This window comes from Myripristis murdjan, chromosome 19 (genome assembly GCF_902150065.1).
Source record: "Myripristis murdjan chromosome 19, fMyrMur1.1, whole genome shotgun sequence".
NCBI classification, from domain to species: Eukaryota; Metazoa; Chordata; class Actinopteri; order Holocentriformes; family Holocentridae; genus Myripristis; species Myripristis murdjan.
In genome coordinates, this window is record NC_043998.1 from 14,764,321 (window position 1) to 14,780,074 (window position 15,754).

At 41.6% G+C, this 15,754-nt stretch overlaps 1 protein-coding gene across 1 annotated transcript in view; it reads right to left on the minus strand.

Moving 5' to 3' along the window:
- The window catches only part of snx29 (sorting nexin 29), a 166,813-nt gene that overhangs the window by 18,651 nt on the left and 132,408 nt on the right, over window positions 1-15,754 (minus strand). Inside the window, exon 19 of the mRNA XM_030077892.1 lies at window positions 14,258-14,398. Coding sequence (XP_029933752.1) covers window positions 14,258-14,398 — 141 coding nt within the window. The remainder of the gene's footprint in view (window positions 1-14,257; window positions 14,399-15,754) is intronic.

Genomic DNA, 15,754 nt, shown 5'->3' on the forward strand with positions numbered 1-15,754 from the left:
TCAAGTGGCAGATTTTTTCACTTGTTTTAAGAAAGGACTGAAGATGAGACTGAATTTCTTGTTAAAATGGCTTTTCTTTTCTTTTTTTATGCAGTGCAGGAGCCACATGACATTGCCTTAAGGGAGTCATGGGATGCTATAGACATTAATGGACTTTGTGTTCTGTGTCTCCTGCTGTTAAACCTGTGTTGCCGTCTTCACCTCTGGATACATTAGGGATGTTATGAAGTAAATGTCACTGAGTCACACTGACAGATGAGACAGATGTTTCTACCTCTGTATGTTTACCCTCAGTGTACATGTGCTCACATGGTCATTATCTACTTCAAATGTAACTTGATATGAGACCACATGAAGGGGAAAAAAAGGACACAGTGCATGATAGTGCAGTGGCAGAGCGCAATGTGACACACACACACACACACACACACACACACACACACACACACATACACACACACCACAGCCATGTCACTTACAAGAGGGCAGATAAAAAGGAGAGTAGCGCTGTCAATGGAAGAGAATGGGTTTCCACAAATGGTGGAGTGAATCTGCAGGCGGCGTTACGCCATTCAACTCTGGGGAAAAACACCTCCAAATAGCATGTCTGAGAAACCAATGTTGCCTGGCAACAAAAAAAACAGTTCCTGAAGTATAGTGTGACTGCACCCTGAGGTGACAACTACTTCTTTTTTTCAAACAGAAAATCAATGCAATTGATAATGCTCTAGTGACAGACTTCAATCTTGTCTGTAGTTGAGGAATTACTGTCTGTATGCAGTAATGTGTCTTCATTTTTGTAGATTTTTTTTTTTTTTTTGCTTTGTTTGACAGTCTACAGTGGAAAGAGACAGGAAGCGTTGGATGTATTGCCAATATCACCACAATAACGACCGATTAGTACCAAAGACACTGCCGAAATGAAACAAAATGTGAACTGCACAGACCACATCAACCTGAGCACTGATTTGATGAGCACAGTTTAAAACACAAATTGGAAAACTCGAAAAAGCATTTAGTAGAGCACATACCTCCACCAACACTATTCAACTGTCAAGAGCCTTTTCAAGCCTTTTCAAACTTACATGCATTTTCATGCCATGCACCACTTTGTCCAATTAGTTTGAAAAATTATTAGTTTCTTCCTAAGTCCATGAGCAGCCTTTCCACCAAAGTTTCATGCAAATCCATTCATACATTTCTGAGACATCCTGCTAAAAACAAACAAACAAACAGAGGGAATTAGGTGAAAAAATAACATTTATCGACCTCTGCTGGCAGTGGTAAAAAGATATATAAATAAAACATAAAACATATATATATATATATAAAACATACAAATGTGAAGTGAGGTAGACATCATGCTGAGCTTATTTAAAAGCCACACCCAAAAAATGCTTTTGTTCAGATATCAATATAATAAAGAAAACACTGAATCTAACAGTGTTGTTTTATACATAAACAAAGACCCTGAAATGATCTAACAAATGGACATTATTTCACAAGTGAGAAAGTAAGCCCATGATAAGTAATAGAAAAATGACACTGAGATGCTTTATCCATTCACACTGAATTAAAGCTGCGGTGCATTTGAGTTAAATGAGAGTGGGCAGGTACGGCAACACAACAAGATCAACATATTCCACCTTACTCAGCCCACACTGGACCAACAAAAGGGCTACCAGGACCTCAAACAACACTGTTCTCTTAATGCCATGTTTAAGCACACATGAACCGCGGGGCCGGACCATGCATAAAACATCACAGGCAATTCAGGAATGCTCCTACAAGACCTCCACAATGTCTCCTTGTCATAATTAAAAGCATAAAACATGCATATTGCATAATATGTGAACACAACATACTAAGACTAGTTAATTATTCACTTTGTAGTTCCTGATTAATTAATCAGGGCAGCCTTGGCTCGCCCATTTCTCTCGCTCTCTGTAGGTGTTGTGTGTGTGTGTGTGTGTGTGTGTGTGTGTGTGTGTGTGTGTGTGTGCGTGTGTGTGTTGGGGGGGGGGGCTTCTGACTTTGCCAAGGGCAAATGCTAGTTTTGTAAGTGGCATTTTTCTGGTCGTATCACCTAAGGGAATCTTACATAATGTAACTGTAATCACAGTGATAGGAAGTCTTCATGTAAAAGGATGTTGTCTCAGTGTACTGCAACAATATCAGCCTTAACAAGTTATTTGTTCTGATAGTCAGCGTTCAAATCTTGTTTTTCTTAAGGTAAAAAAAAAAAAATCTGCCAGTATGATGAGATTATCCCACTTGTTTCCAACGTTAATCAAATTATTTATCATGTTCTTGATACTGGTGGGCTGATCCGCTTTATTCTGCCTTGTTTCAACATATTTATCCTTGTAACCAGAAAAATTCCTAAAACAAGTGAAACTCCACTGGAAACACGTGGGATTATCTCACCCCAGTGGCAGATTTTTTTTTACCTTGTTTGAAGAAAAACAAGACTGTAAGACTGAATCCTGCCCTAAATAAGCAGATTCTTGTGGTGCGTTTCAGTTTTTTTGGTCTCTCGTGACTGGATAGTGAATATGTAGAAGAACAGATGGAAATCTGCTCACAGCGACACGTTGATCGGGAGCTTGGCCGGCATTAAACAGACCTTATTCACCGAACATTTCTCTTCTGTCTTTTACACTGTCTCCCTTCCTCTCCATCTCTTCTAAAAAAAAAAAAAAAAATCATCAGTATGTCTCCATTTGCAGTCTGGCAGGAGAAAAAAGGGAGAAAAAAGCGGCACTGAAAATGAAGCAATTTTATCAAAATTGAAGGTGGGTGAGTGACTTGAGTGAGAGGGAGGGGAGACGGTGAGACGAATGAGCAAACGAGAGATAATACTGAGGGAGGGGGAGGAAAAAAGGATGGAGAACGCCTTTGGACAAAAGCCATAAAATTTGGATGAGGCGCGGCCAGCGAGGAACCTGACAGCTGGACTCTGGGGTCTGACAGCGACGAGGCTTTGATGTCATCATTCCGCCCCTCCTCTTCCTCTGCGTTGCCGTCAGGGAGGATTTGACAGACGCGACTCGGGAACATTTAGCCTGTTTGCCTGGCCAGGTCCTGACAAATCAGCTGGTTAGGAGCTGTGACAAGGAGGGGGAGGAGGGCGGAGGGCAGCAGGGCTTAGGGGTTGCGTTTGGGTGAGCATCTGCATCTATGTGTGCGTTGTGTCACTGTCCGCGTTGCTAGGTTACCCAGCTGGACAGCCTCGCCTAAAGGACTTGGAGACACCGAGAGGGAGACAGTCTCATTAGCTCATTAACAGCACCAGAGAGAGACAGATGCACAAATGAGTCAAAGAGGCCAAGTCTTGATGGAGACGAGGCCTCGGAGGGGCCGGCGACCACTGCCAGGGGTCGACTTCCTGTCACTGTAATCAGTTCAGTGTCTTCAGTCACACTGCTCTTTATAGTGGTAGCCATCGCCATCCCCACCATGCATTTATCCTGCAGTAATGTCAGCGATAATGCAATGATGATGCAGACAAATGACTGTACTGAAATATCACGGCAAAGAATCTCCATCTGAGCGAGCCATTTAGCCTTATCTTCAGTGTTAAAAGAGAGAGGGAAATGTTTTTCTTCGAAGTTGTTTCCGAGGCAGTTTCATTTGTTTCAACAAGATTTCCTAGCTGAATATGAGACTGAATGACTGAAAAGATGCTCTAATGTCTGTCAACCAACTGGTCACCACAAAAGTCTATGTAGAGTCCAATGGCCGAGACGAGATCCAAATTTTATTTATCTAAAATATTTCTCAGCAGCCGTTCAGCCAGCATGCAGTACAAAGCGCTGTCTGTGCATTGTAGTGATTACACTGAACACTGTACATTGAAGTTTGTTTTCTCTATAATTTCCTCACAACAAAGATATTGTGTCATTTTTATGGCCAAGGAGGTTCCATTTTCAAACAAATCCATTTGCTTTTATAATTCCAGCTGAAATTGAGTTGACATCAATCCTGAAGGCTGCCTGTCTCTGTGACCTCGCTGAAGCACAGGCACAATGTTATTAACCAGACACTGAGACACAAGCACCATGACTCAGAGTCCTCACACACATGGCATATTAGGGTAGGGCCTACTGGAGCGTTTCTCATCCAATGGGGAACGCCCCCTAGAGGAGGCTTGGAGAACTGCGGGAGGCTTAAACAGGACGGGAGAGCAGACGTCAAGTGGAGGAAAAAAATCATAAACAAATAAAATGAAATAAAAATCGGTTGCATTTGGCTGCAGCAGGATGAATAACAACAGCTACTGAGGGTTCAAATCTTTTGTTTCAGTTAATCTAAGGCCAGGGGTCTCAGGGGACGCTCCTGTCAACCACACTTCATATTACTACTAGAATATCATGGCTAACACCTTCATCTGACAAATTCACCAACTCTCTCAGGCATAGGCGGAGTTTGAAATTTGCGCTGGGGGGGGCAAACATTTTTTTTTTATTATTATTTTATTTATTACAATACCAAACATAATGTAATTCAGATTTATTTCTGAAAATAATCTTATTTTATTGCAATTCTTAAATGTTTATAGATATGTATACAGGAAAAAAAAAATATTGGACCTATTTTTGACTCAATGTAGTGACACATTTCAGACGCTAGGGGGGGGCAATGCCCCTCCTGCCCCCCCGCAAACTCCGCCTATGCTCTCAGGTTTTTTCCCTTGCCTTTTCCTTTGGCGAGTGAAGACTGAAAGCAACCTGGAAGTGGATTTTTCAAGCAACACTCAATTTAATGCCACAATAGGGAGACAAATCATACAGAACTGAAGAGTTCCCCACTGCAGTTTAAGTAGTTTATCTAAACATCCAGCCACATTTCAAATATATTTAATTATCTGGACATACTGCATCGTTTGCTGCATTTTATATTTACAAAGGGGTAGAGCCAATGTTACTATGGTGCCACCTGTTGACATGATTAAAATATGTAAATACAAGACAGACAATAAACATTATTCTTCTTTTCTTACCTTGAAAATGCATTTACAGAAAGTACAAAGTGAAAGATTATTATTACAGTGAGGTAGGAGGGCTGCCACTCTCAATATATTCAGATGGAAGACAAGATGAAGGTCGAGAAGCACACACCTAGCCACAGCAATATGCACACTGGCACCTGTACCTATTACCTAAAATAAAATTACCTAAAATTACGGCCTTGTCAAATGTAATATGTGAGTCATGTGGAGGGTGCTGAAGCTAAGCCCACAGCCGACTGACACCTCTGTGATTCACCTTCCACATGACGCCCCGTGTTCACCAGTCCTGACACCACGCAACGCAGCAGATTAGCAACACCGCCTAATCACCGGGCACTAGCACGCAAGCTGCCTGATAACTCCGCCAAGAGTTAGCATGGCTAATCTCAAAAGTGTGTGTGTGTGTATGTGTGCATGTGTGTAGGTAAGCTGTTACATGTGCTAGGTATGTAGATGAACTTTTCCATAAGTTTCCATGTGAGTTAAATCCATAGCATGGCAGATTCTCTCTGACAGCTGCAGCTATATGGCGCTCTCTGTGATGTCAATCATCTGGTGTGTGTGTGTGTGTGTGTGTGTGTGTGTGCATGTGTGTGTGCGTGTTAACAAGCATGGTAAGAATGATGAGAGAGGGTCCTTGGCATGAAAAAGAGTTATCATCCGCATGTCAATGAGGATGAAGATGTGAGTGTGCATGTGCGTGTGTATGTGGGTGTGCATGTGTGTGTGCATGTGGGTGTGCATGTGTGTATATTGCTCTCCTACCACCTGATCTCCAGTCATGCGTTTCATGCTAACCAAGGCAACCACAACATAGAAGACGACCATCACGCAGCTAAAAGGCTTTGGAACATCTCTCTACCACACTCCCTCTCTCTTTCTTTTTCCCTCTCTCTCCACGTCAGCTAACAACACTGGTAACATGAACATGGCGGCACATGTTAGCAGGAAGCCATGTGCCATGTGTGTGCATGATGCGTGTGCATGCGTGTGCATGTCAAAGTCAGCTTTGAATTTGTAAAACTCTCTGTAGTTTAAAGTGACGCTTTGTCATGGATGGAAGCAGGAGAGAGAGAGGCGCAAAGCAAGACAGTGGAAGAGACAGAGATAACCCATTACCCACAGGTACCTCAGTTTTGCTGATTACTGTGTATAACAATATGTTAAATTATTATTTGTTTTAAACATGTAAATTACTTATCAAACAGACCTAACAATTCAGTGAATGAGCAGGAGTATGCCTGTGATAACATGGTTTGAAAAATAAGCCGAAGTGATACCTCTTCTTTGAATAGACAAGCTAAGCTGTCAGTGTGCTGCTGTTAGCCAGTGAAAATAGAGTAGAGTGGCAAATAGAGTGGCGACTCTTCGCTTTGTTTCACAATCTATGTCAGTGCGCTGCTGTAGCTGGAAAGTTTCTCTGCCTTTTGGACTTGTACGGTGCCGGTGCAGGTGTTGTGATGTTTTTTCTTGGTGGTGCAGTTGCAGGTGAAACCACTGGAGGGGTTGTGCCACCCAGATTCTCTCCATGTAATTTTCTCCAGATACATGTTCATATCCCACACAAAACAGCATTTCATTCAAATTATGTCAAATTCCGCGTTAAAAATAGATTCCGTTTTATTCGGCTAATTCCGCGATTCCGTGTTTGCGGAAATTATAGGGCCCTAGTTAAGTTGACCCTTAACTGCGCTGTTTGCATCCTTGTAAGTTGCTCAATATTCTTCAGATTTGTACTCATTGACCCATCTATATTATATCAATCTATATTAATAGAATAGGCTCTGGTCGTGAGTAACAGCGGCAGTAGTGCTTTAAACGCCCGTGTGGGCGTCCATTCGACTTGGACCGGGACCGGAGGAGTGCAAACGCACTCATCTTCGCCACTGGTGCTCGACTCAGGCTGTCGCGCCGTGCGTTTAAAAAAAACGCCAATATTTTCGCCTGTTTTCAGGAGGCTGGAGCCGACGCAACACTAATTCTTTATTTCACTTACGTGGGTCCAGGTGTGATCCTCATCTGATCTCCTCTCTCTGTCTGCATATGGATGAGTGCGGGTACAGAAACGTGACGTTAAATTATTTCTGCTGTGATTTTATTTATTTTTTACTTTGAAAATTAATTTAGCGTGTCGGGGGGCGGGCGCTGCGCCCCGCCAATAGAATGATAGGGGAAACACTGAATGTATTTTGCTTCCATCTCTCTGCCCTTCTCTACTCTACTTCAATTGCTGCTTAGCTCCACCGGATCTATTCTACCGGACGGTAGACTGCCGCATCCACCTGTTGCACAAAACGCACAAGGCATGCTGTTCTTAGACGCTCCCCACTCAGCTGTTATTGGCCAACTGAGTTTGATAACACTATACTATTGGTGGATCTACCCATGTGCTTCGCTGAAAATCAGAAGATCATTCGTTAAATGCTAACTTAAGCCAAATTGTTGCCACAAAAAAAAAAAAACAATGCCCGTCAAGCCGGAAATCCGGCACCATGCCGGAGTACTTTAAGCCCTGTGTATGCTGGCACTCGATCGGTCCCATAGGCTGTGTAGATTTAGCCTATAGTAAGGGACCTCCCACAGTCCATATCAATTAACCTATATACACCTGTTACAATTGGCCGTATAGTTCAATGTTTCTTGCATTATCCAATGTATTACATAGTTCAGGGCAGCTTGGCTGCTAAGCAGAGGACAGACACAGCAGGAGCCAGATGTACTTTCTCTATCTTGTTATTTAGGTCTGTTGCATTAGATACACGCCCAGTCAACATTCACACACATAGCATCACACATTCCAGAAACAAGGCATGGACAGTGGTTGGCCTGTCCATGTCCGGGTAACTGGCCAATTATTCTCGGTTGCGTTTAAGTCCAACCTATGTACGGGGCAGGCCCAAGCCCAAGAACATAAATGTGTATCATTTCCTGATATCGACGCTCATTCTGACTGAGATCCTGCGGGAGCTCTGTCACACTGAGACCAGCGCTGCCTTGCTTTATATGTGACCATAATAAATATTGCATCAGAAAATTGAAGACTGACTCCGGTCTGTTCTTGGGCTTTCAACAAAAGAATCGGGAGCTAACACACCTATTCATGAGTAAAAAAAAAAAAAAAAAGTATCAAAATTCCAGAATGATAATAATATTAAATCTCAGGGTGCCATAGTTATAATTATACTGTTAAGGTCACCCCATACCACTCTGGATTGACAGACAGTTACAAAACAGTGATGTTTAACTAGCAACACTCAATCATAATAAAATAAAAAGGAAATAGAAGTGTAGAAAAATACATTAAACCTTACAATGGAACTATAAAAAGCCTGATGAGGGCAATGTGTGAAGGTCATCACAAGACTTCAAAACCTGAGTGACAACGGAAAGCTTATAATTAGTGGGAAAAAAAAGCTATCAAAATTCAAAGCTATCCCCATAAAAATTCAAATTCCTGAAATAGCAACACATCAATAGGACCAATCGGGGGCAAAGAAAGTTAAAACCAATTTATCTACATTATCACAAGTTCAAAATATCATAAAATCAAAATATCAGTTCAAATTGCACATGTAAAGGAGATGAAGATTTCATGATATTCCAGAGACTGCATGATCAGTGTCACGCCTTCTTTCATATTTATGATCAATGGATTTGAAACATGAATCCAGAATGAGTTTGGTGGCACAGAAAAAGATTCAATACAGTTTGAGGTAATTGATGTTGCGGTCATTTCAAAGAAATCTGAAATGTTACTTGCTAATTATCACCACATTACCATGAAATTTGTGGCCCACTAAAATGAGCTGTCACCAAGAAATGCCTCCACTGTTGGTGCTGTAATGAAGTAATGGATTTTTGTGAACATGCACCTTTCCGGTGTCGGTAATTTCACTCCTGAATTGCATCCAATACCAAGTACAAGTTCAGCATTGTTTGAAACCGCCCACTTGCACGGCACAAGCATTTGGCGGTAATTCTAGTTAACAGCTTACATTTATGCATGATTATACTTACCTCGTATTAACCTTTTCTATCTAGCACCAGTCTTATTGGTTTGTGATGAAACTGGCTGATGTCTGGCTGTTTTACTATTCTGTTAAACTTGTTCGCTAATTGGATAGTTTGTAGGAAAAAGTCCAATATAGTCTGTAAAAACTACAAAAAAAGCAACACACTGAAGTGTTTTTCCTGACAATGCATATTTTAAACTGTGTAAATTTTACTTCCAGCGGTGATTTTTTTCTTTTTTGCAAGGTATATCTTTAAAGCAAAAGTCTGGCCCCCACCTACAGTTGTGATCTTTTAGTTTCCTATAAGCCAGAGAGCTGATGACTGTTTCTGAGTAGAAGCTGAAGAGTGACTGGGCTTGCAGAGTCACTATCTTCTTAAATTTTTGCTAAAATGCGCCTCCATAATCATTCTTTTTTTTTTTTTTGACTACTTTGAAATTGTTGTTTTTATTTATTAACTTAATGTTTTATTATGTGTGCTTCCATTCTCCATTATACTCAGTTGATTTTGCCATATATATCATTTTGTGCAGTTTCTTCTCTTATTGTTATTCATTAAGCACTTAGTAAACGCTGCTTTTAGAAAAGTGCTATATAAATTAAGTTTATTCTATTTGGTTAGGAAATGGAAAGGCTGTTTCCACGTCAGCCTGCAGCTCAGCTCTTCACCTGAGGAACGCAGCCACCGACACTACAAAGAGAGCCAGAAGCAAACAGTGAGTGGTTCAAAAATAACAGCCGGCCTTGTGATTACAGACACAATTGCACACACACACACACACACACACACACACACGCGAGATGCTATTATTAATACGCGCACGCAAAATAAAAACCCTCCATGCTGTAGAGACTCACTTCTGAGACAGATAAAGATAATTGTGCACACAAAGACACACACACACACAAACTTTCTGAGACAGAGAACCGTGGTTTCACACACACACACACACACACACACACACACACACACACACACAGACACCATAAAAGCCTCTCTCTGACACATCAACACTACCTGCTCTTTTATGCTGTGCAGATCCATTTTTCAGACAGAAATTATGCTTTTACACGTATGCCTACACACCTTGGACACATACAAGTACATGCCCACATGCGCACGCACGCACACACACACACACACACACACACACACAGTGCACCCTACCCAGTGAGGTCCTTAACAAATTTCTACCAGTGTATTCAAGCTGTAAAGCCCTCCGCCTCCTCCCTGATTTCATTTCAGCCCGGCCCTTAGGCTTTGTATTGCCATGCTGGAGTTTCTCCAACACTTCTGTTGCTGGAGAATCTTCTTTTGTTCATGTTTAGCTGTTGCTCTTACATGCAATACATGAGGGAGAGGCTCAGCGTTTTGCTCAGGAACACCTTTGCAGGACACATGGCTGCAGATGGAGATGTGGGCTGTGAGGTGGCAAAAAACATCACTTCTGTCACAGGATGTTCTCTCTAACCTCTGAATAGCCCTGCTGGCACCACGTCTTACACAGAGGCAGACTGACTACACAGGATGACAATATTTTTTTAAAACTTGGCTTTTTCCTCTCCTTATGGCCTTTTTGTTCACGTCACAAACTTGTCTTGGCTCACTGGAAAACATTCTCCAGAGCAGAATTCAAAAAACACAACAATGTTTCTTCTCCTGACTTGTTCTCCTTTTGTCTTGATCCAGTAGTTTGAATTTAAAGGAGCACTAATGCCATAGCCACACAATGATGATTCTTTGAAAGAGCAGCTTTTTTGGGGTGCCCCATTGGGTCACTGTGTAGAGATCCTATAATATAGCAGAAATGCCCCCCAAAAATCTTTAAAAAATATAAAAAAAAAAAACAAACAAAAACAAAAACAAAAACAAAAACAAAAACAAAATAAAAACAGCCTTTTCTTTCTATTTTGGCGTCCTGTTCACACTAAAACATTTGCTCTCACGGAAACTTTTGCAAGATGTTCCAGAGTATTTATTTTTATTTTTATATTTGACAGCAAAAACAGTACAATTTGATAATGCTTACATCACCGCGACAACCTTGCTTCGTTGCACATGCTCTTAGTGGAGACATGACTTCTCAGAGCTGCCTCTTTTGACATTGTTATTTTCAACACTATGTTGTCATTTATAACTTGCAGTGGGAGCTCTGCCTCGTTGTCTGTTCATATGGACGACTCACCTTGTTTTTGTCATCTGACTTCAGTTTCCACACAGATTTGGACATTATTAGGACATTTTTGACCGTATTAGTACTTGCAATTGTTACTCAACGATGCCAACAAACCGCCCCAGTCCCTTGTCAGCATCTTTGCATTTGCACATACAGCCGAGCTTTGTGCAATTTTGCCTTTTTATGTATACAGAGACACTTACAAAATTCGTATTTGTGCAGACGTCGCCTGAATCACAATATTGCGCTAGTTACAAAGGGTAATTTGGTGGTGTTGACACATCAGATGATAATTAAGCAATATAGGATACACACAGTCAACACATAACACAACCTTACATATACAGTAGCGCAGTCAAGCTGTTTGTAATGTGAGAAAACTAAACAAACAGCAAATTTTCTGTACTGTATGTACAAGGTCACAGAGCTGCTCCAGCAAAGCAGCGCTGGCATATTTTACAACATTTGATGTGCATCATAGGTTGATAACTAGCAGAAAATGCATAAACAGCAGATGTCTACAATGCAACCGGGGTGATAAACAACCTGAATAGTGATGTGCAGATATGCAGGGCTCAGTCAGTCAGTCAATTCAAAGTGGTGTGTATGTGAAAGGATGGAGACTTAAAAGGCTGGCTGGTTAGAGATGAGACGAATGAGGCAGAGAGGCTTTGGCTGGAGTCTCTGTTCTATCTGCTTAGTATTAGGTTGCTCAGCTTCAAATTGGCTCTCAAATGGATTAGGAGGATGAGGAAATCTGGTCTCTACAGTGCAACCTGACTCCGACATCATTACTTCAGATTTAGGTTGAGTTTATTTGTGGATAAAAGCGATAGAATCTTTAAAAAGACAGAACAAACCCGAGCAGTGTGGGTGAGGCAAACATATCTCAATAAGTTTATGAAAACGTCTGAGCCCGAAAGAAAAACAGGGGAAAAAAATAAAACGGTGCACAGGTGAATTGGATGCAGAAAGCTAATGACATCAAAACACGGCAAGGACAAAAAAAGAGCACAAAAACAACAAAAAGCATCGATAACAAGTGAAGAACATATACTTCTATGTGAAGAAATGAATTAATGATGCACTTATAGGAAGTAAAAGGCAGGAAAGGGAAAAACACAATACCGGCGGTATGGAATGATCAAAATATCATCTTACTGCATTTTAAAAATAGCAGGCAGCATTGATGCCTGCACAAGGCAGAGGCCCAGAACTAAATAATGGTAAAATTTGTTTTTTGTCCTGTCTGTATTTACAGTTATTGTTGGACATTGTGTAAGATTCTCCAGCACGTTAAAGGAACAGTTCGTCCAAAATACAATAAATGATACTTCCCACTTAACCCCTAGTGCAGTCTCTCCATTCAGATAGTTTCTGTGTGACTTGGCAAGGTTTCTCGTCTGTCTCCCTTCATCTCAATACAGCGGGGCTGGTCGGGATTATTTTGTGGGTTCATGATATGAAAGAGAAAGATTACATACCGATCATGTGACATTTGTCATGTTGCACGTTTAGTTTTGTAAAACATGCACTTTGGTTTTATTTGTAAAAGAAAGACCTTTTTTTTAATGTGACAAATCTAGTACTAGGACTAGGACATGTTTGTTACATATGCAAAAACTAACTGTAATGACATTTAAATGTAAAAAAAAAAAAAAAAAAAAAAAGATTGAAGGCTTTTACTTATGTTCAAGTAAATGAACTTTGTTTTGGGATCAATATCAGCAAATCAGGCTTTTAAAAAATCAGCAGTTGGGATTGGCCTAAAATTTGCAATCACTGTATCGCTAATCTATGGTATTGAGGAGCAGGGAGACAAGAAGATCACAACAGATTGGAAACCTTGCCAAATCACACAGAAACTATCTGGATGGATAAAGTGCACTAGGGGTAAATGGGGGAAATAAATCTTTCTGGGTGAACTGTTCTTTTAAAAGCAAGAGGGTTTGCTGTGTCTTCATCTTTCCAGGTGAAAGCAGAAGTGTGTGTTGTGTTCCCGCTATGAAACGTGGCCAATAAGCAACAAAGCCGCGGCGGGCTTTCTCGCCTGTGATGGCTGACTTCCTGGAGACGTTAAAAACCAATGATTCACACAAACTCGCCGTCTAATGGGCTTTCAGAGGGCCTTCCAGGACACAATGACTCCGTCTGTCTGGCTCTGTGATAGACACTTGCATTCCACATGATCCACCGTTCCCCAAAACCAAACACACACACACACACACACACACACACACAAGCTCTTCTCACACGTGCACACAGCCCCTGCGACTCAGCATTCAGTCCAGTTTCCAGCCGTGAAAGCGCGGTGTCTTTGAAGGTGGGGAGTCAGACTGCAGCTTTTGGCTGTGGCAGCATCAAATCCCAGCAGCCAGAGAATCGGGGTCAGGGCCAAATTATCTCCCAAAGGTTGAGAGAGACAGGGGAGAGGAGGATGAAAAGGAAGGAGGGAAGAGCGGGAGAGGAGGGGGAGGAGCGGAAAAAAAAGATGGGCAGAAAATTGGAAAGAGACAAGGAAGAGATGGAGAGAGAGAGGGAGATGGGGATTCTCCTCGCTACCAGAGAGGCCATCGAGTCCCATCAAGACTGAGGGCAAGCGCCATCCCCTGCAGATGAACAGCAAATGTGTGTGTGGGTGTGTGTGTGTCAGTGAAAGAGAAAGAGAGGGAGTGGAGGGAGTGATAGGAATAGAGACAAGTCAATAGGAGCGATGTAATGGAAAGTAACCCCACCTGAAGTCAGCGTAATCCACTTTTCTTTGCAGAAAAGACCTTTCAGGGCTGATTTTTACAAAAAACTCAGAGTCGTATCAAACTGGTGTGAGTATCAGAAGATAGTGTTGTTTAAGGGAAAATATATCAGTTGATGTTTTTTCCTGACAGCATGGCAGATTTTGTTTATATTAATGGCCGCTTGCCTCATTATGATTGCCAACTGAGGATGAAAGTTCAGCCTCATTTTTATTTACCACTACACTGCTAGCAGACAGAGACTCAGAGCCAGAGAGAGTGAGGTCACCAGCCCAGCCGGCAGTCCAGGCTGCAGCAGCTCACCTTGTTCCCTATGGCTTTCTTGGGTGGGAAGTTGAAGGCGTCGACCTGTGGGAACTGAGTTCGCAGGTGGTTGTGGAGCTCCCTGAACTCGGTGTAACGCCTGTACACGTTCCACTCGTTGTCCAGAATACGGATGTACACCTGTGGACAGGTAGGGCACACACCATCATCATCATCATCCTCATCATTATCATCATCATCAGCAGCAGCAGCATGTCTTGACTTTGCCAAGTCGCCAAACTTACAACTCAACATTTTTATGCCATGCTGAAGCCAAATTCTGCCGGTCTTGGACACTCCTGTGAAGAGAGTTTAAATCTTAAATAAAGTCAAAATAAAATAATCCACTGCAAAAGTACCCCTCCTTTCATGTTGAGAAATGTTGAGATTAGGCGAACAGCACTTGGAAAAATCAGGCTGTGTCCATCATCAGCAACAGCAACAGTGATGTAATGTAAAACTACACATCATTATCTCCATTAATAATCACCATGGTCACTGTGACATTTGAGAATGGAAACATCAGCCTGAAATAACAAACCAGTTTGATTGTCATCATCAGACCACTTCCAAAAGGGTAAAGGGGAAAAATATTTCATTGAGGTTGTTTTGTGCTGCACATTACACATTTATCATTAGGTTCTTACACTTAGAACTGGTGGAAAATGCCTTTCTTTCATCCTTCTGTATTTCTATTTTCTCTTACACATTGCAACACAGAGCAAAGACTGCCTATAGATGTTTTGACTATGTTGCCACCATTTCCATGCACCATTAGCTGCTTTGTTCAGACACAATTAAGAGGGAGCAAGGCGGAAGGCAGACGGGGGTAGAAGGGGAAAAAGAAAGGCAGAAGGGTCCTATTTTCACAGCAGCAAACAGGGAAGAAAAGGAGACAAAAGAAAGAGAGGAGAGAGTTTTGAGAAATTCCTTTGACAATACCCTCCATTAGACTACAACAAAGTGCAGATTCAATTCAGGTGCACAAAAACACAAATTGATTTAAAAATTGACAAGGACTAAATAGGCACAGCTTTTCCATGCTGGGCAAATCACAGCACAAAGTAAACAAAAGGCAAAAGGCAAGAAGAGCAATATGAAAAACATCAAGAGCAACAAGAAACAGCATGCCATTATCCTCAATTGTCCACAGCACAAACACATCCAACTCCCCGAGCCCTATAGAGCCCTGAATGTGTCCATCATCCGTCATCATCAGCAAGAAGTCAGACACAGCTGTTTTCACTTACATGATACAAAACAGTATGGAAACAAAGCTGCTTTCCATGCAACCTCTAGATGTCTCCTCTCAGCTGAGGTTGCTCAGAGATGTACAGTAGTCAGCCTATTTTTTATAGTGTTACTTATCTTTTTTATATTAACTTTTTATACTTAAAATCCTCACTCAGACTCGAGGTCAGATAAAGTTGACTGAGCATGCATGCTCTTTTTTTTTTTTTTTTTTAGGAATGCTTTGCTTCATACTCACACAGCTAC